We start from the raw sequence: 20,536 nt of genomic DNA on the forward strand, positions 1-20,536 counted from the left end.
TTAGAAGATAACAAGCTGCATGATTTTAAGTGTTATTTGTATCCACTGCCTAAACGTTAGGGGTTTTGCTCAAACTGTGCGGCTTGTTGAGGAGATTTGTGCCATTTACCTTCCAACTCTGTTTGGACTTTTGATTTTCCAATGGCAGATAATAAAATATGCAAACATGCATCTCATAAACGTACATAGAGGGAGAGGCCCAAACCTTATCTACAGAGACTAAATGAGGACTTTTGACTATAGGCAACCACAAAGATCTAAGTATTGTGAAAGAGAGTTTTGCATAGCCAAGCCCCCTCAGAAAATGTAAAAATGTAATGTTTTTGTTTGTGCTTAAAGAGTACAACAAATCTGACACATGTGTCAAAGTGCAAACCAAATAAGTAATCTTGGTAACACTTTAGAACAGGGAACACTTATTCACTATTAACTACAACTGCTTATTAATAGTTAGTAAAGTAGTTGTTAAGTTTAGGTATTGGGGATGTAAAATAAGGCCATGTAGAATAAGGAATTAATATGTGCTTATTAACAAAAAAAAACCACCAAAAAAAACTACAAAAAATACTCCCAAACCATACCCCACAACCCACCACCACCAAAACCACAAATTAAATTTACTTACCCGTCCTCTATTTAAATCCAAAACCCTAGTCAAGCCAAAACCTTATTAAATATTACAAAGCATTATAAGAAACTGAGCAATTCCAAGAGGGTCCTCACATCGTCGACCCTCTGAGACAAAGTGATAGACCGGTCCAGTGTTTGTTGTTTTCCAGAAGAAGCATACAGCATTAATATGTCTGTCCCAGATCCTTCCTTAAAGTCACAGCAGGAGTTCTAGAAGAGAACAGGAGTCTTCCTATAAATACTATAAAGCTCATCATTATTACAAAAAATAACAAACAATCAATCAATCACTCAATAAAAACAACCATCCCTGCACCACTCGCTGTATTTGCTGGCTCTGTACAGGAAAAAAACGACATCTTCCTAGAAGAAAAGCATTTTTTTTGTTTTTGTTTTTTTCTTTATGGCTTGCATACAACTTCACATAGTTTTCATATCCTCTCATCCCCTGAACCATCTTTATTATGAAAAGTAATGCAAAGATATATTTGCAGTATGTATGTTTTATGTGGATTCAATATTGGCTATGTTCAGAATAGAATACAGCCATACTACTTACTATTTCAGCAATATAGTATATATACTGTGCAATGTATGCAGACTTTCTATATCACCCAAAAGTAACATTACTATATTAAATATATATATATATATATATATATAATATATATATGGGGAAGTCGTGGCCTAATGGTTAGAGAGTTTGACTCCTAACCATAAGATTGTGGGTTCGAGTCTCGGGCTGTGGCAATACCATGAGTGAGGTACCCTTGACCAAGGCACCGAACCCCCAACTGCTGTCCGGGCGCCGCAGCATAAATGGCTGCCCACTGCTCTGGGTGTGTGTTCACGGTGTGTGTGTGTGTTCACTGCTGTGTGTGTGCACTTTGGATGGGTTAAATGCAGAGCACGAATTCTGAGTATGGGTCACCTCAAAAGGTATTAAATTACTCCTCATAATACTATTCACACTTTCACTTTCATATATACACATTGGATACACATACACAAAATTGGATTCACAGTGCTAGACAGTCTTGCTGATTATAACGTTATACAGTATATAATGTTCTATATATGATATATAATGTTCTTGATTTGTCAGATTGCAATGTATTGCACTCTCTCTCTCTCTTTCTCTCTCTCTCTCTCTCTCTCTCACACACACACACACACACACACACACACACACACACACACACACATACACAGTCAAATACAGGATTAAAGAGCAGAATTAAAACCTGCCAGTAACCAGGTAAACAGTCTGACTGTGGGAATCATCTACTTCAACAATCAGACAAAACAAGGCGGTCAATTTAAAAGCATTGTAAATAAATTCTGCATGCAATAGATATGTTTCACAGTAGATACTGACATTTCTAGATGCTTGAGATGATGTGTTGTTTATCTAACAAACAAAATCAAAATAGCAAACATGTGACTGTGGTGGAGAGGCTTCTAAAAAAACAAAGAGATGCTGAATTTTTAAAACAGGAAGAGGAATTAATCAGGGGCTCAGTCATTAGGAAGTGATCAGACATGTGAATCTTTAATGAGCCCAAACACAACACCCCTGTGCTGGAGTGGACAGACAAACAAACACACACACACACACACACACACCAACAAAGCTACATAATGATCACAAATAAAACAAACATACACACAGATTTAACTCTGATTATTGAAATGACTACACTATGGACCAACTGAACTACATTACATTAAGAATTTATATTAAAAAAGACTCTGTTTCACCAATAAAACCAATGAAGAGTATTGGTGGTGCATCAAAATAAACATTAATTTCAAAGTGAACAGCCTAGATTCATGTTGTCCGGAACTCTACGGAAACAGTGTTTGTAATGACATCACAACTATTGTATATTGTATGTTCAGAAAGGTCCCTGACATGATACAGCCTTATTTGCGGCACAGCTGTCCTTCCTGTATGAATAATTTAGGCTTGAGTGAAAAGGTAACAGAAGCAGCTGTCAGAAGATGTGTGGCAGAGCAAAGCACTTCAACCAACAAAGTCCCACTTAACCTCTTATTCACAAGGCTCAGTTAATCAGTTTTTTTTTTTTTTTGATTGTTACAGTAATGTTCTTACATGAGGAAGACCTTGATAAACAAGAACATGTCAACCAACCGTGAATGATACAGGAGAGTAATGGAAAACATTAGCACTTCTGTTCCAGTGCTACTGGCTGTACAGTAGCACTTCTTCATGCAATTACAGTTAATGTGGTCCAATCTGATCAATGAGTCAGTATGCTGAATTTGAGAATAAGAACAATCTGAAAGAATAATTCAAATTCTGTAAACTTTATGACCAGATTAAGAATCTCTCTCAGAGGAGGGCTTAAGGAAAGTGCAGAAGGGAGAGTCACATATTCACATATACAATACCTTTACAACAACCCTGTTAGACTGAGATAAATGATGAAAATGTCCCTTCTGTTACTGCTTTACAATCTCATCTCATCAGCTGCTCTGTATTTGTAGCTGATGTTCACTTAAAAAATGGTAGCCTAAAAAATGTGCTTCATGTGGTAACATCTAAACAATGTTCTTTAAAGGGATACTCCACCCCAAAATGAAAATTTTTAAACAAATAACAAAACAACACAAGAAATTAAGAATGAAAAACTCTAGACCAAAAACTGTAGGCCCATAGACTGTCCCATAGACTGACAAATAAATAACAGTGTCAAGGTACAGGAAAGGTATGAAAGTCCTCATCAGAATACTCCATCTGTCGTCAGACGTGCAATCTGGGTTATATGAAGCAACAAGTACACTTTTTGTAAGCGAAGAAATTAAAAATAATGACTTTCTACGTGTATATAGTTTTGATTTGAAAGAAAACAGCGCATCCTTGTGGCACGGACGATACAGAAAAGCATACGCAGCATACGGTGATAATGAGAGGAATTGTTGAATAAAGTGGTTATTTTGTTTTCAACAAAAAGTGTTCTCGTCGCTTCATATAACCCAGATTGCACGTCTGATAGCAGATGGAGTATCAGTATTCTGATGAGGACTTTCATACCTTTCCTGTACCTTGACACTGTTTATTTATTTGGTCACAGGCCTCCCGGTTTTCATCCACAATATCTTAAACCAAAATATCTAAAATATTAATCTGATGATGAACGGAGCTTTTTTGGGTTTGGAACAACATGGGAGTAAGTGATTAATGACAAAATTTTCATTTTGGGGTGGAGTATACCTTTAACATTACTGAATCAACCTAAATATATTAGGTTACACCAAAAAAGTAAACTTAAGATCAGGTAAAAATAGCTCTTTAATTGCAGGTCACCACTTATTACATTGTATCATGGTGAATATTCAAAAAATTATACTGTATAAACATTAGTAAAAAAAAAAAATCCTTTTTTTTATAAGGAAATGTAAGCAGTAGTTTTCCTTTCCTTTTGGCTTAATAATAACAAAACAACAAAATAAGAAACAAAGATTGATAGAAACAAAAAAAACAAATAAACATTTAAACCTTAAACTCTAACACATTATACAAATAAAAAAATAACCTTTGATCCTTACACTTTATACAAATAAGAATCTATCCTCCCATCTCTGACACGAGGTCATTAAAGCAAGTTAGTGCCCCTAATCTACATTAGCTGGTTGTGTAACTGCCTCCCACCTTCTTTGTGGCACCTTATTTAAGCTTTATGACCAGTGCATTCATTTGAGCCATTAGCGTTATCACAAGAGAATCCTCCATGGCCTGTGAGAACAGGATACGCATGAGCAACATCCCAACTTGATCTCTTCTCATAAATCGACGGTTCCTTCCCTTTATCTACATCTGTCCCGGCACATATTCTCCTTTCACAAAAGACACTGATACCCTAATGACGCCAACAGCACGCTCCATTGAGCAGTCAGTCTGACCGGAGTTGATAATGCTCGGTGTGTCCCGCCACGGTCAAAAGACAGGAGACAAATGTACAGCAGAAGGAGACAAAATTTCTCATGTGTGCTAGTCTTCTGCTTTTTTATTCTCTATTATATATTACATGGTAAATGTAAATTGCCTCTGCAACAAGCTCTTTTGTGTTATTGATGTGTTCTTTTAACAGGTAACATAAGTAATACAAGTGTCTTTTAATTTTATATAATTTATACCATCTTATGTTAATTCTCATAAACTGGAGTTAAAGTATGCTAAAGTACAAGAGAATGGACCTTAGTAAGGCTAAATGCCATATTAAAATTTGAATGCAAGTGTTAGAAATACTAAAATACTTGTATAACAGATGCCGACCAATTTACTATTTTGCTAGTGTAGGTTCCCAAATTTAAAGTCCATTTTCTGTGCTGATCTACTCTTTTGATTAAACGTGTTAATAGCTGTTTTGTTTGTGTCAGCATTGTGTCAATTTATACCAGCATTCAAGAGTATCTAAGAGACACAATTGCTTTATATGAGATAGTTTGGGTTTGGATTTATATGATTTAAGTAAATACAAAATTATCCACAGTTAGCAAATAGTTCTCAAGGAGGAATGATAAAATGCATTAATTATTTACTGCATACCCAACTCATAAAGTACTATTACCTACTGAATTTGTAAACAGTTTTATGCATGTGTTATCAGTAGCAGTTATTAAAGAAATAGTTCACCCAATTTTATTTTGCTGAAAAACTTTTGCTGAAAATGTAATAACCCTCAGGCCATGCAAAATGTAGAATATTTTATAAGATGTTTCAATTAAAACATCTTATAAAGTGAAAAGCTGTGTATATCATCCTAACTTTAAACTGTCGCTGCTGGACAAAATATGAATCTGAAATCCATTGAAATTCACTATTGCATCTATAAAGAGAGACTTCATGCTTTTAATGTGAAACTAGCCACAGCTAGACAGAATTTCTTCTCAAACCTTATAAACAGTAACTTAAACAACACTCACACTCTTTCTGCTACTGTTGAGAGACTGACAAACCCCCCAAGTCAGATTGCCAGTTAAATGCTCTCCGACAGCAAATGAGTTTGCTTCCTTCTTTTCTGAGAAGATCAATAATATCAGGAAGGTGATTAGCTCCCTGAAAACTGAAAACTGAAACTCCCTGAAAACTGCAGTTGTTATGCCCCTCCTGAAAAAGAGCAATCTTGATAACACCATATTGAGCAACTATAGACCAATATCAAATCTTCCTTTTATAGGCAAGGTAGTCTTTAATCAGCTGAACAAATACTTAAACTCAAATGGATACCTGGACAATTTTCAATCTGGTTTCCGACCACATCACAGCACAGAGACAGCGCTCATTAAGAAAAGAAATGATATTCGCTTAAATTCTGATTCTGACAAATTATCAGTGCTGGTCCTACTAGATCTCAGTGCTGCGTTTGACACTGTCGATCATAACATACTACTAGAGAGACTGGAAAACTGGTCAGGCTTTCTGGGATGGTACTCAAATGGTTCAGGTCATACTTAGAAGGGAGAGGTTATTATGTGAGTATAGGAAAGCATAAGTCTAAGTGGACGTCCTTGACATACGGAGTCCCACAAGGCTCAATTTTTGCACCACTCTTGTATGCTATACTCTTGTATAGCCTGTATATACTCCCACTAATGCTGGGTACACACCAAAAGATAATCGGGCTGATTTTGGGCCGATTTCCCCCCTTCCGACAATCCTAGCTATGTCCCGATTATCTTGATGGTTCTACAGATTATCTTATCAGATTTACCCTTGGTGTGAGATGTGTTAAGAGTGTCCAAACCTGATCGGAAGAATGTCAGAGCTGCCCCGATCGCAAATCGTAAATATTCAACATGTTTAATATTTACGATCAGAAATCCTGATGTGTGGGGGGAACCCCAAGGACAAACGCGCACATGCTCTGGAGATTATCATGTGAAACTAAACAATATCCAATCAGAAAGCGAGATGATGGAAGAGATGGAGATCAGCTTATTCTGAAGTCTCGCAGTCATGGTGCAGCACAAAGTGAAATTGATGTGGACAGCAGAGATGGAGGATCAGCTTATTCTGAAGTCTCGCAAGATTTTGCAAGATTTCCTGTGTTCACAGTCGAGACTCTGGTTGAAAATCTGTTTATGTGTGGTGTGCTTCCTGTCTTTGTCACATCATGGCACACCATACACTATAGGAGCAAAACAGTTAAATCTAGGATTTTTTATCCTCATGTTTGTGGTCTATCACATTTTGAAAAACTTATAAGATGTAAAAAATCTTTTGGTGTGTACCCAGCATAAGTCAAACAATGAGAAAGAACCAAATTGCCTATCACAGCTATGCTGATGACACCCAGATTTACCTAGCCTTATTGTCAAATGACTGCAGCACCATTGACTCCCTCTGCCAATGCATTGATGAAATTGACAGTTGGATGTGCCAGAACTTTCTTCAGTTAAACAAAGAAAAAACTGAAGTTCTCAAGGTGAATGCATACAGTACCTTGACTCTTAGGGGTCTAACAACTAAAAATCAAGTCAAGAATCTTGGTGTGATTCTGGAGACAGACCTTAATTTCAGTAGTCATGTCAAAGCAGTAACTAAATCAGCATACTATCATCTAAAAAACATTGCACGAATTAGATGTTTTGTTTCCAGTCAAGACTTGGAGAAACTTGTTCATGCCTTTATCACCAGCAGGGTGGACTATTGTAATGTATCTGTATCCAGGTCAGATGGTCACTGCAGTCACCTGGATCCAGTAGGTATCCAGCCCAGATGGTGGATCAGCACCTAGAGATGACCTCTACAGCCCTGAATGTCATCGGAGACCAGGACAACTAGATGAGCCCCAGAGACAGATCCCCAGTGAAGACCTTGTTTCAGACGACCACTGGGAACATGACCACAGGAACCAGTTGAGTCCTCTGCTCAATCTGACTTTGTTGCAGCCTGGAATTGAACTGCTTGTTTCATCTGGTCAGAGGAGAACTGGCCCCTCAACTGAGCCTGGTTTCTCCCAAGGTTTTTTCTCCATTCTGTCACCGATGGAGTTTTGGTTCCTTGCGGCTGTCACCTCTGGCTTGCTTAGTTGGGGACATTTCATTTACAGCGATATCGTCGACTTGATTGCAAATGATTGCACAGATACTATTTAAACTGAACTGAGATGAATGACCACTGAATTCAATGATGAACTGCCTTTAACTGTCATTTTGCATCATTGACACACTGTTTTCCTAAATAGTGTTGTTCAGTTGCTTTGACACAATCTGTTTTGTTTAAAGCACTATATAAATAAAGGTGACTTGACTTGACTAATGGTCTTCTCACCGGCCTTCACAAGAAGACCATTAGACAGCTGCAGCTCATCCAGAACACTTTTGCCAGTATTCTGACTAGAACCAGAAAATCTGAGCATATCATACCAGTCCTCAGGTCCTGGTGTGATATGTACTTTTACTCATTTATAAATCACTCATTTATAAGGCCTAGGACCTAAATACATAGCAGATATATGCATTGAATATAAACCTAACAGACCACTCAGTTTATTAGGATCAAGTCAGTAAGAAATATCAAGGGTTCACACAAAACAAGGGGAGTCCGCTTTTAGTTATTATGCTGCCCGCAGTTGTGCTAAAACTATAGTCACATTTAAATGCAGACTCAAAACTCATCTGTTTAGCTGTGCATTTATTGAATGAGCACTGTGCAATGTCCCAACTGATTGCACTACATTTTATGTATAATAATTTTCTATTCGTAACTGTTTTAAATTCATTTTAAGTCTTTTAAATCAATTTTAAAATCATTTTCAAAGTTTTTAATTCCTTATTTTATTTGGTTTAGTAGTGATTATTTTTTTATTATTATTTTCTTTAATTTTATGTGTATTTGAATTACAATTGTGTGTGAAATGTGCTATATAAATAAACATGCCTTGCCTTGCCAATAACACTTCTTTAAAAGTCCATCCCCTGTTGTCCTCTCATATCACAATCTGCCAACACATTTGTTTAAAACAGTTTTGGACTGTTTACCCATCTTTGCATATTAAAAACATCTTGATGGATTTGTTTGTTACAATCGCAAAGCTTTTTCCTGCACCAGATATTAACTGATGGTCTGGAGTCCTGCTTTTATCAGACTATCACTGTGACAGCACCCTTCACTGATGAACTTAATGCTAATTTTCTCCAAATCGGTTCAGATTAAGAATTCATCTACATATTGACGGCCTGAGGGTACTGTAAGTAAATGTTCAGCAATATTTCATTTTTAGGTGAACTATTCCCTTAATTATGTGTGATATTATATATAACACATTATGAAACTGTATATAGTTTTTAGTAATTCTCTGGGAGGCATAAATAAAAATAGTTTATTAGCTATCGAACTACCACAATGTTCTTTTACTAACCAATTCTTTAATCAGACTTTCTTGTAGTTAATAGCAGTTATTCAATATCATTGTTAAAAAGCACGTCATATGGTATTTTTAAGTGTCCTAATATTGTGTTAATTTTTCAATGATTTCGAAACGATTAGTTCGAAGCAGTTCTGAGCTTAAGGTCTGTAAACTCCTCCCTTTCATCAGCCTACGCTGCTCTGATTGGTCAGCTGGCCAAGTCTGTTGTTATTGGTCTTTCCATATACAATGCATGTTGGAAACGAAACACCCATTACCATAATTAATTTTTTGCTCCGGAGTCCGGAGGGAAACTTGTAAACAAAGATGCTATAAGGTTACAAAAAAGGCATCGATATTACCTTATCAATTCTAGGCCGAGTCCGAGGATGATACCAATGCATTCGCTCAACCAGAAACTTGAGCACGACTTGATCAGGACATTTCTCAGTGGTAAGTTTAAACTTTGTATGTGGTATTTTACATGATGTGACAGCAGTTTTATTGCATTCATTATTATTATTATTTACTGATTTGAGGTGCATGTGTGGGAACTGTGTTAGAATGCCCAGTGAGTCTGAAAACCTGTGCTGTCACAAAGTACGACAGGTCAGCACACAACAAAAGGTTCGAATTGTATTGTTGTGATATTGTGGAAAAAAAAAAATTCACATCATCATCTTTTGGCAATGAAAACAAAACTTGCTTTCACCGCAAAAAAACATGTGTCTTCTCGACATGATGTTAACACTAACTAGTGGAAGTGTTTGTGGGCAGGACAGACTGTTTGTATTTTGTGGGCTGGTGGGGATTATGCAAATGTGTTACCTTGAGAAGTATATACGTAACAGGCAGAAGATTCGGAAATATGACGACTCGTTAAGGCGGTTCAGAGTCGACTGTTTCTTTTGAGAGACATGATCTTTATTTATCATGCACTTTTTTGATTAACAAATTGGCAGACTGTTTATATTGAAGGATAGCTTTGTTGCAAACTGCAAAAGCGATATTTTTACGAAAACCAATATGACCTGCTCTTTAATATATTACTCATTTGTTCCTGTGTAGTTATTCATTATTTACTCAGTCTGGGTTGTGTTTTCTGTACAACAACGTAAATCACTGATTAACTCCTACCAAAGTAAGATGCATCATTGGAGAAACTAACCAGCTAGTCATGAATGTTTTCCGAAACGGTAGTAATATCGTCAAGGTAACGTTTTATTTTAGGGTCTCTTAACTAGTTGCTTATTAGCAAGCATATTATTAGAATATTAGCCATTTATTAGTACTAATTAAGCACATATTAATGCCTACCCCATACCTCAACTTAACAACTAACTTACTAACTATTAATGAGCAGCAAATTAGGAATTTGTTGAGGGAAAATTTAGTAGTTAATAGAAAAGTGTTCCCTTTTCTAAAGTGTTACCTAACTTCTACTTAATCAATTAAAAATTTTGAGATGTTGCAGCAACAAAAATGGCACCTGATGACTACTTCACTATTTTTTGTTCCCTGACATTTTGCTTAATTTGACAGGTTTCCTCTTACATCATACTCCAGGGTTCCCTTACCCTAACCACAGGTCGAGAGCTGTAGCTCCAACCACACAAGTTTACGATGCTGTTTGCAAATGTTTGTTTGAACCAGTCAGTCAGCAATCCAGTCATCAATGCTTTGCTTCTCATAATAGAAGAGCATAGCTATAAGCATGCCGTAAAAATGGTGTATTTTGATTGCAACATAGCTAGGAATCAATTACAGGGTCCACACACAACCCTAATCTATACTCCTCCTTTGATTCCTTTTGTTAGATTTAGACTTATACAAACCTCTCTAAGGTGTGTCACCATAATTTCAACAGTGTCACTCTCTGCATATCCCATTAGACCAGCATTGTGCTATAAATCATCCAACAGCACTATGCTGTGACCTACATGGTATCATTTTAACCACCATGTCAAGACTCATGACCCCTGGACCAAGAGACCTTCCTTGTAACAAGAAGAGAAGACAATACACAATTACCTGACCCCTCTGACATGAGAATGTTATCTCTACCCCCCAAAAGCAACCCTATCATCACAATGCAGAAAACTCCTACATAGCAGACTTCTATTCAAGGGTATTTGTTTACCTCATTAGTTTATCAGTTGTGTGATACTGATAGTCTCCATTGAGACGAGAGTACACAATGCTGAATGAGAATAAGCAAAATTCTCTTCCTGAATAAACTTTCAGAAGAGATTTACTAAGAATTAACTGATAGCATTGTTTATTTGCACCCACTGTCTGTGTTGTTTTAGTACCGGTCCGTTAAAGGAATTATTCAAATCAAACTTTAATTAACAGCACAATTCTCTTATATTATAGGTCAGTTTGAATGGTAGGTTGTGAACTGTAAGAAACAAACGGGAATTTTCCTAGAGTGTGAAGGATGCAGAAGTCTACATGAGCTGGAGTGCGTTTCCCAAAAGCAACTATGGTTGCAAGTTCCGTCATTACCAATAGAGTTCAATGGAACTAATGACCATAGTTAGCTAACGATGCATTTGGGAGACAAACCCCAGGAATACTCTGCTTGCTCTGCATAGCATCACTTCATCACCATCACTGTCATCCTTCCAAATCAGCTCTTCAAAAAAATAAAAATAAATAAAAAAAATGTGCATAAATTGTACCTTTAGGGGTACAATGGCAGCAACTTCAAAGGATATCTTTTTACCTTGTCTACCCCTAAAAGGTGTGGTAACACTTTAGTTTAGGGACCAATTCTCACTATTAACTAGTTGCTTATTAGCATGCATGTTACTAGCATATTGCATGTTTATTAAAATATGTATTAATGTTTTCCTGAGAGTTTTGCTTTGTTTTATGAGCCCACTCCTAAAAATAAAGTTTTTTTATTGGCATCTGTGCTTCCATTAAGAACCTTTAACATCCATAGAACATTTCCACTGCACAACAGATCCTTAACAGTGGAAAAAGGTTCTTCAGATTATTAAAATGTTCCTCACACTATAGAGAAATAAAATTGGTTCTTTAAAAAAAATGAAAGGTTCTTTAGGGAATCCCAAATTGTTCATGGCATTGCTGCAAAAAAATGTTTTCTTCTGGTATTTCTAAGCATTTAGAACCTGCTCAAACTAGATTTTGGATGTTTGTGAAGAAATACCCCACTCAAAAGAAAAGCAATTGTTTAGTGGAGTCGCCTTCAACATGACCTTATTTACTTTCTTGATACAAATTCCCGATTTATACTATGCATGATTCATAAGTGTGTTTTAGTCCAAGATATTTTATATCGAATCGTGGTTGTCCTCTCCTTTTTCAACCTCTCCTCTCTAACCATCTTCATTCTGGTATTACTAAACAGGAGAAACTGTAATGTGCAATATGATGGCTCTAGAACATGAAGTCGCACTTTCTAAATAAAAGAGCCGAACACCAGTTAGTACAGTCATCACATCACTGCTGCTGGTTCCAAGAGAAACACTTAAGTGTGTCCTTGTGTATGTAGGACTGCACATGAACACTGGCTGGAGCAACTTGAAATATACTCTAACTATTGTTATTTGAGTGAGAAGTTCTGCCCAAATCAAGACAAATATCTGTCACAAAAATTCAGTGTCGTACCAATTTAATTTGAATCAACTGCTGTCAATACATGTGTTCAGACCATCATAAACATTTAACCTTTCTTCCATAACAATGCTGACATAGCATGTGCCAGAGCTGCTGCTGTTACCTAAAACTACAAGTTTGTGGCACTCACTCAAACTTTGTTTAATGCATCTACTTACATTTTCTAAATATACATCCAGCAGTAATAGATGACCTAAGCTGGGTTTAATGATAGTGGACATTGATCTTGGCAGCAGGCTCCAGTGCAGATTGTCTAGCAATAAACATGATAGTCCTCACATACAGCAGGAAATGAGGTGTATTTGTCTTTAAAAAATCATTATGCGCATTATGGCTTTTGAAGCCAAGAGCCCTTTCTAATGGACTTAATTTTTATAGCAAACAGTGACATTGCTACACTGGACACTGGATACGTTGTAATTAGTGTTTATTAAGACAAACAGTGCTATTTTTATTGCTCATATTTATATGAACACTAATTTTCACCTGTTGGATGATTATATGGGCAAAAAAAAAAATCCTATTTACTGGCTCTGCAGGATCAAAGACCAGAATATCAGTGGATGGGCTATTAGATTCAAAAATTTATTTATTTTTTTCAGACACACACACACACACACACACACACACACACACACACACACACACACACACACACACACACACACGTGTGAGGTTCTGCAGAAACAACCGAATGACAAACAAAGGAACACAACATAAGTGTTGACAAAATGGTATACTACTCTACCATATAGTGTATTAATTATATAAGGTTACTTTTTGCAGCCAGCATCATAGTATAAGGCCCTCCCTGCCTGCGACAGTCGAGCACATGAAGTGTACAATGTTCTCTTTCCACTGTTTTTTTTTTTCTTCTTTTTCTTTTTTTCTGCACATGCAACATCTGGGCATTTGATGAGCACTTTTACTTTTTAAAATTTTCAGTGCACACAATAAAAACCACACTATTTGTAATAAAAATGGCATAAAATAGTGCATAAGTATGCAAATTAGGATGTACTGTTATTCCATTTCCAAAACTTACACCTAAGGATCGTTTAAGAACACTCATCTTAACATTCATGAGTCCTGTAAAGTTGTAAAATGGTTAGAAAAGTGCTTGAATGATTTTTAAAAAAAAGAGAGTGAGAGTGAATAGAGAGTGATCTTACTGTGGGCTGTGTTCCAGCAGCAGCCTGAGTGAGGGTAAGTCCCCTTTAGCTGCAGCATAATGAACAGGCAACGCCCCCGTATCCGTGGCAACAGTAGGATCCCCTTCCCCACTTTTCAGCAGCCAATCAGTGATCTCATGATGGCTGAAGCGAGAAGCCAGATGCATGACAGTGGCCCCTGAGCTGTCCTTATCCTATAAACAACACAGTACATAATATATTTAAACTATATCAAACATTAACTCACATTCAGCTGGAACAAATAAATATATTTCAATGGTAAGTTTCTAAATTATTCAAAGGCAACAATTTGCAAGCTACATGTTATAAATGCTGCATGTTATAAAGTACTGATGAGGAACGCTGGTGTATTTCAACAGATTTATTAATACTGTATGAGACAAAATATGAACAATTTTCGTCAAATATGCTGACCCAGAGTCTCTGCTGGATCATATTTAACTGGCCAAAGTATATTGTAGTCATTCAAACTTGCAGTGAAGGTATGAAACACAATAATGTAATGTGAAGCCCTGCTGAAGACGTTGCGCTCCCCATTGATGGCAGCATGTGCACCGAAGGAAAAAAGGACAACAGCAAGAGCTCCAGTTACTTTTTCATTACGACAAACACATTTTTGAACTGATGAGGTGAGATGTACCACTAGACCTAATGACTTTCTCCAACAAAACAAAATTCTAGTAAATCTGCAGATTTATTTTTAAGGTATTTCATTATAATACCAGACGACAAAGGTTCATAGACTCAAATGAGGACTAATGAAAAAGTAAAGAATTAAGTAAGAGTTTTCTATTATTTCTTTATTTTGAAACCTTTTTTCTGGCTTCAGATTATGCTACAACTAAATGAAGATTTATAAAAAATCCACTGTATTTCACACAGAAAATATGTTTCACCTACTGAGAAAGATATGTGATCTACAGAGGTGGACAAAGTACACAAACTCTAATACTTAAGTAAAAGTAGAGATACTGCTGCTCAAATATTATTCCATTACAAGTGAAAGTTTTAAGGACAGATTTTTAGTTAAGTAAAAGTACAGAAGTACTTGCCTTTTTTATTACTTGCGTTTTATTATCGTTGTACTGTATGTAATACTTAAAATGCCTTATGCCTCTGAAGCAACTATGCAATACATTTACACCTACTGAATACACTGACTATAGCTTGTAGTATATTTAGAACGAAGAGCTTTTAGAATGTTAAAAACCTGTTGAAACTAAACAAGTGGGTTGACCAAAAAAATAAAAAATATTTAACACCCCTACCCACCCCCACAAAGGCAGGATGGTAGTGATCTCACACAGCTCTGGCAGAGTGTGCACACATTCATCCACATTTGAACCGAGCTGACAGTGAAATTGCTGTAAATACAGACTGATAAGAAAAAGAAAAAAAAAATCAAACCTTTAAAACTCAGTAACACAACTGTAGCTGTATAACATTACAACAGCAACACTGCTTTAACACAATAACAAAACTGCATGATTTATTTGACATCAAAACAAACATTCAAAAATTCACTCTAATCGCTCTTGTGGTACTTTGATGTCATGCAAAGAATGGTCTGTGCAGTGTTTTGTTAAAGAGACTCACAACAGTTCTTCTGTGGCTTTATAGGTAATATTTTCGTTAGCACAATTTTGCTAAATCAGACAATATTGTGTCTAATATATACAACAATATTAACTTATTTTTATTGAATTGTTGTAAATAAATATCACACTGGACAACTGGTCGGTGTTCTAAGGCAGTCTAAAAAAATTCATGTTTTGGACAAGAAATAAATCGCCCACTGACTTTTAAAGCTACATAGTAACAACTTTCTACTTCGAGGACCTTGATAGAAATGTAGTGGTGTGAAAAGTATGATATTTGTATTTCAAATGTAGTGAAGTTAAAGTCATAAGTTTCCAGAAAAAAAATAATACTCAAGAAAAGTACAGATACTTAAAAAAGTGTAAGTACAGTAATCAAGTAAATGTACTTTGTTAGTGTCCACCTCTAATGATCTAAATTTACAATAAACTAGCTATCAACACAACATAACTGTCATGACTGTATCCAAAAGTGTTTAGGCCCAAATAAATGTACTTACAGAATCAGGCTGATGTTATTTTCTGTGAATACCCTGAATAATTATGCCGAATCTTAATTAAATAAAGTTTTTTAAACTTCAAATACCCTTAATTTGTAGTTCATTGCCTTGGTAATCCTGTCTATACAAAACAGTATTTATTATGGAAAGAATATACTTATAGTAATATTAAGTGTGACCTGAATGTTTTTGGACACCTGTTATTTGCAATGAAATTAAAATTAGTTATTATAGTTCAATTTTTATATTATATTAATTTTAAATGCAGTTAGTTGAAGTTGAGTCCTTTTCTATGGAGACAGAGTAGTCTCAAATATAATTCACGCAAAAAACACAATTCACACATGCGTAAACAATTTCACATGCATGAAACCTAATTCACGTACACACAAAAAAAAAATTCACATGCGTGAAAAAAATATATATATTCACAAAAAGCAATTCACATGCGCAAAATAAAATTATATATTCATAAAATACATTTCACAAATGCAAAACACATTCGTAGATATACAACTGTGCACAAAAACCTTTGAATGTTTAAAATGTACGAGTGTCTGAATGTACAAATCGTCATTTACTACGAATCCACTCGGATTTGTGTGTGTGTGTGTTTTTTGAGACTTTCCTGGCAGAGCTCTCTTCCCACGTGGGTCTGTCGTACTCTTTAGCCATCAGATGCGAGCTTACCATTCAACCAATCATATCATAAGCCACCGAGAGTGCATTCAGAAGCTCGCAGGCAATCGGGGAGGACGTCAAGAGAGAAGCCCATAGAAGCCCTGGCGTTACATTTTAAAATACTATACAAAATATATTAATTATCAGAATACTTACTCCTGCTCACTCACGCCAAAGAACTCCCCCGCTCAAGCTCGCCGTCTCTGAAAGATTACCGATGGCAGTTTGCACGCACAGCTACTAGAAGATTTACATCTGTCAGACAGGTTGCTGACGTCATCAAGCCTTAGTTTGAGTCTGCGCGTCAGAAACAGAAGTTCTAAAAATCGCTAAAAATGGGCTTCACTTGTCTCAAATGAGTTCCAATTGGGTCGCTGTGTCCATTTCTTTTACTGTCTATGGGATTACTGATGTAAAGGCTTAATTTCCGTTCTAATTAATCCATATTGTGCAAAAGGTGTGCAGAATCGTGCTCCTTGAATGCACTCTCAGTGGCTTATGATATGATTGGTTGAATGGTAAGCTCGCATCTGATTGGCTAAAGAGTATGACAGACCCACGTGGGAAGAGAGCTCTGCCAGGAAAGTCTCAAAAACACACACACACAAATCCGAGTGGATTCGTAGTAAATGACGATTTGTACATTCAGACACTCGTACATTTTAAACATTCAAAGGTTTTTGTGCACAGTTGTATATCTACGAATTGTGTTTTTGCATTTGTGAAATGTATTTTATGAATATATTATTTTATTTTGCGCATGTGAATTGCTTTTTGTGAATATATTTTTTTTTTTTTCACGCACGTGAATTTTTTTTGTGTGTACGTGAATTAGGTTTCATGCATGTGAAATTGTCTACGCATGTGTGAATCGTGTTTTTTGCGTGCATTATATTTGAGACTAATCTGCTTCCATATTTTTGACCCATTGGAGCAGGACATAAGTAATTTCATAATCACTTCTATTGTCTCTGAAATATAGTTAAAGTGTTCTGCCGAATGTACTGACAAGCATGTATGGAAACTACAATACACTGTAAAGTCATTTCTATTGAAACTTGTATGCGATTTATTTAAATATAATTGCAACTACACATTCGTTATGATAAAGTTGCTATTCAGTACTTTTAAAATACCTTTAAATGTAATATTAAATAACACTATATGCAGTTAACATTATAATCAAACATTAAATAAGTGTAGTTCTTTAAAGCATGACAGAAGATGACTGAAACAATGATTTGAAATGTACTTTAAGGTATAACTTTTCACTTGAAATTATTACAAAGTCCACTTTTAAACGGGTGTTAAGAAACACAATCATGAGGTTTTTTTTTTTTTAGTAATACTGTATTATCTGCCAATGCATTTAAAAAAATATATAGAATAAAAGTACACAAGTTCCTTAAGTGCGTGGACGATCTGTGTAAACATAACTCAATTGTGAAAACTGTTTTTTGACTTGTGATATGCCTGGAAGTTCACACTTTCCTGAAAACAGCAATCGGATAAAAGCACTAATGTGGCATCTCATTCCATTTAAATCTTTTCTTCTTCTTGGTTTTGCATGGGCAGGATAGAACTGTTTGCTCTTGATTCCATAATTATACTCGCTGGAAGAATCACACACTTGACTCCTGGACGACGGTATTATCCATGGCATGGGTCAAGCAGCTAAACTGAACTCACAGTCTTAGTAGGATCTCGAGAACACCGTTGAGTAAATTATCTGACCATGAGACTGAAGGTTAAATGAGTGGTATAAGGATCTCCTACTAATTTCTTAGCATGTGAGGTGATGACTGGGCCATGAAATCAGTTTATGCCTCAGTGTGGGTGCTGAGCTTACATTGATGGGTGTCTTTTTCTCAATGTCTCCATTACACTTCATTAGATTGCTTTATTTATGTGTTGTCAGGTTAAAAGCACATCAAGCTTAAAGGGATAGTTCACCCAAAATGAAAATAAGCCCACGATTTACTCACCCTCAAGCCATCCTAGGTGTGCTTTCTTACAAGAACGCATTGATTCGCTACAGGAGATCTTTATACACCCCCCGGAGCCGTATGAGGCATTTTTTTTAGTACGGATGGATGCACTTTATTGGACTTCTTTTGAACTGTTGAACAGAAACACCTGCCCACTGTCATTATAAAGCTTGGAAGAGCCAGGACAATTTTTTAATATAACTCTGAATGGATCTGTCTGAAAGAAGAAAGTCATATACACATAGTATGCCTTGAAGGTGGGTAAATCATGGGCCAATTTTCATTTTTAGGTGAACTATCCCTTTAATGACTTTAAATGCCAAATTAGGCATGACAGAGGGGTCATCGCTAATGAGGGGAAAGGTGAGATTGGGTACAAGGGGCCCAGAGCATTGGGGAGGCTCACAGCTATTTCTTTCCTAGTTCACTAAATAACATTCAACACCACCACTAGACTATGTGAATGCCTGTTTTAACTATGCACAGAAAAATATCTTGATCCACGTCTAATTGTGTGAAATTATGAAAAATGGCAATTTTAGCCAATTTCACCCAATATTTTTTTATATGCTGCAATTCTGTATGCTTACGAGAATACCTGAAATTATTATACTTTTTTATTTTTATTTTTTTTAGACAAAAGACTTTTTCCAAGGAATTAAGTTAATTATTTATATAGATTTTTATTATTATTATATATATATATATATATATATATATATATATATATATTTTTTTTTTTTTTTTTTTCCACAGAGCACCCACTGTACCCTACTTTATATGTAGTCTAATAATTGTCTGGAGATGTGTTGTTACTGTTGTTGCTACTGTCTATTTACACGGACACTGTTACCCTTGAAAGACTAAGATACTCACGGCCGCTCGACATCCTCCGTGCGTCACGAGCCACTGTAGGCAGGTCAGGTTGCCGGTGGCTGCGGCGTCATGCGCAGGACTTGCGCCGTTTCTCGCCAGGCTGTTCGCTGGTAAACCCGCTTCCTCAACCAAATACCGCAGACAGGTGAGCTTCCCCGCTCGAGCGGCGTGGTGGACGGGAGTCGCTCCCAACACATCTTTCACATCGCTGTTGAGGACCTTCTCAGCTAACTGTATCTTTAGAGTTTCTACATCCCCTTGCCTTGCTGCGAGAAGTGTCCTCTCAACCACCATGATGATCGCAGCGCCTCCAAACAAATGATTATTAGCGCACCATTAAGCGTCGGTTAACACAAGTCCACGCTACAGAGCGCGTATTCCGCGCAGCCCCCGGTCAGAGTTACTTTGTTCTGTCCATCCCTCTTTGATTGAATCACCAGACCATAAGGGCATCGACCTACACCTAAGAAATATATTCAGATGATCTATTATTATTCATTATATGGCATTAAAAAATAAAAAGAAAAAAAATAAAGAAAAAAAGACCTCCATTCACCGCGAAGCTGTTACCTAAGAAAACCAGTCAAGCATTTCATTACGGTCTTACTAGTCGCCAACGTATCCATTGGCTTCACTGATCTTGTCTGTGCACTCAGTAGCTACATTTCACCTGTTGCGTTCCTTGCGTTCCACACAGACTAACGAAACACCGCAAAGCGTTCGCTTTAGATTAAGTAAATGGTCTGTTGTCAAACGGTTCGTTCAGAAGTCTTGAGGGACTGAACTTGTGAATAATCCATTAAGGGGAGGAGAACTGTAACGTGTTGGCCTCACTTAAATCGGCTCAGGTGTTAAAGGGATAGCGCGTCATGATGGTGTTGTACGAGCAGGGTTCTCTTGTCTGGTTTAATAGTTTTCTAAAACAAGGTTATTAATTTATGCATACATTGCTTTGTTTCTTTTATATTTCTTTAAACATGATAATTGATTTGCAGAAGAAGGTTCATTTTTTTCTCTATTTTATTCATACATAAAATCATGCAA

General features: G+C 36.4%; 1 protein-coding gene across 5 annotated transcripts in view; it reads right to left on the reverse strand.

Moving 5' to 3' along the window:
- The window catches only part of LOC109058305 (espin-like), a 71,032-nt gene extending 50,748 nt beyond the window's left edge, over nt 1-20,284 (reverse strand). For 4 of the 5 annotated variants that reach the window (XM_042762904.1, XM_042762906.1, XM_042762905.1 and 1 more), the window contains exons 1-2: nt 19,493-20,284; nt 13,829-14,022 (exon numbers count right to left, since the gene is read on the reverse strand). In XM_042762904.1, coding sequence (XP_042618838.1) covers nt 13,829-14,022; nt 19,493-19,786 — 488 coding nt within the window. In that variant the 5' untranslated portion in view covers nt 19,787-20,284. The remainder of the gene's footprint in view (nt 1-13,828; nt 14,023-19,492) is intronic. The other variant, XM_042762907.1, reaches the window with a different exon arrangement.
- Nucleotides 20,285-20,536: the final 252 nt, after the last annotated feature.

Source organism: Cyprinus carpio, chromosome A8 (assembly GCF_018340385.1).
Source record: "Cyprinus carpio isolate SPL01 chromosome A8, ASM1834038v1, whole genome shotgun sequence".
Classification (NCBI taxonomy): domain Eukaryota; kingdom Metazoa; phylum Chordata; class Actinopteri; order Cypriniformes; family Cyprinidae; genus Cyprinus; species Cyprinus carpio.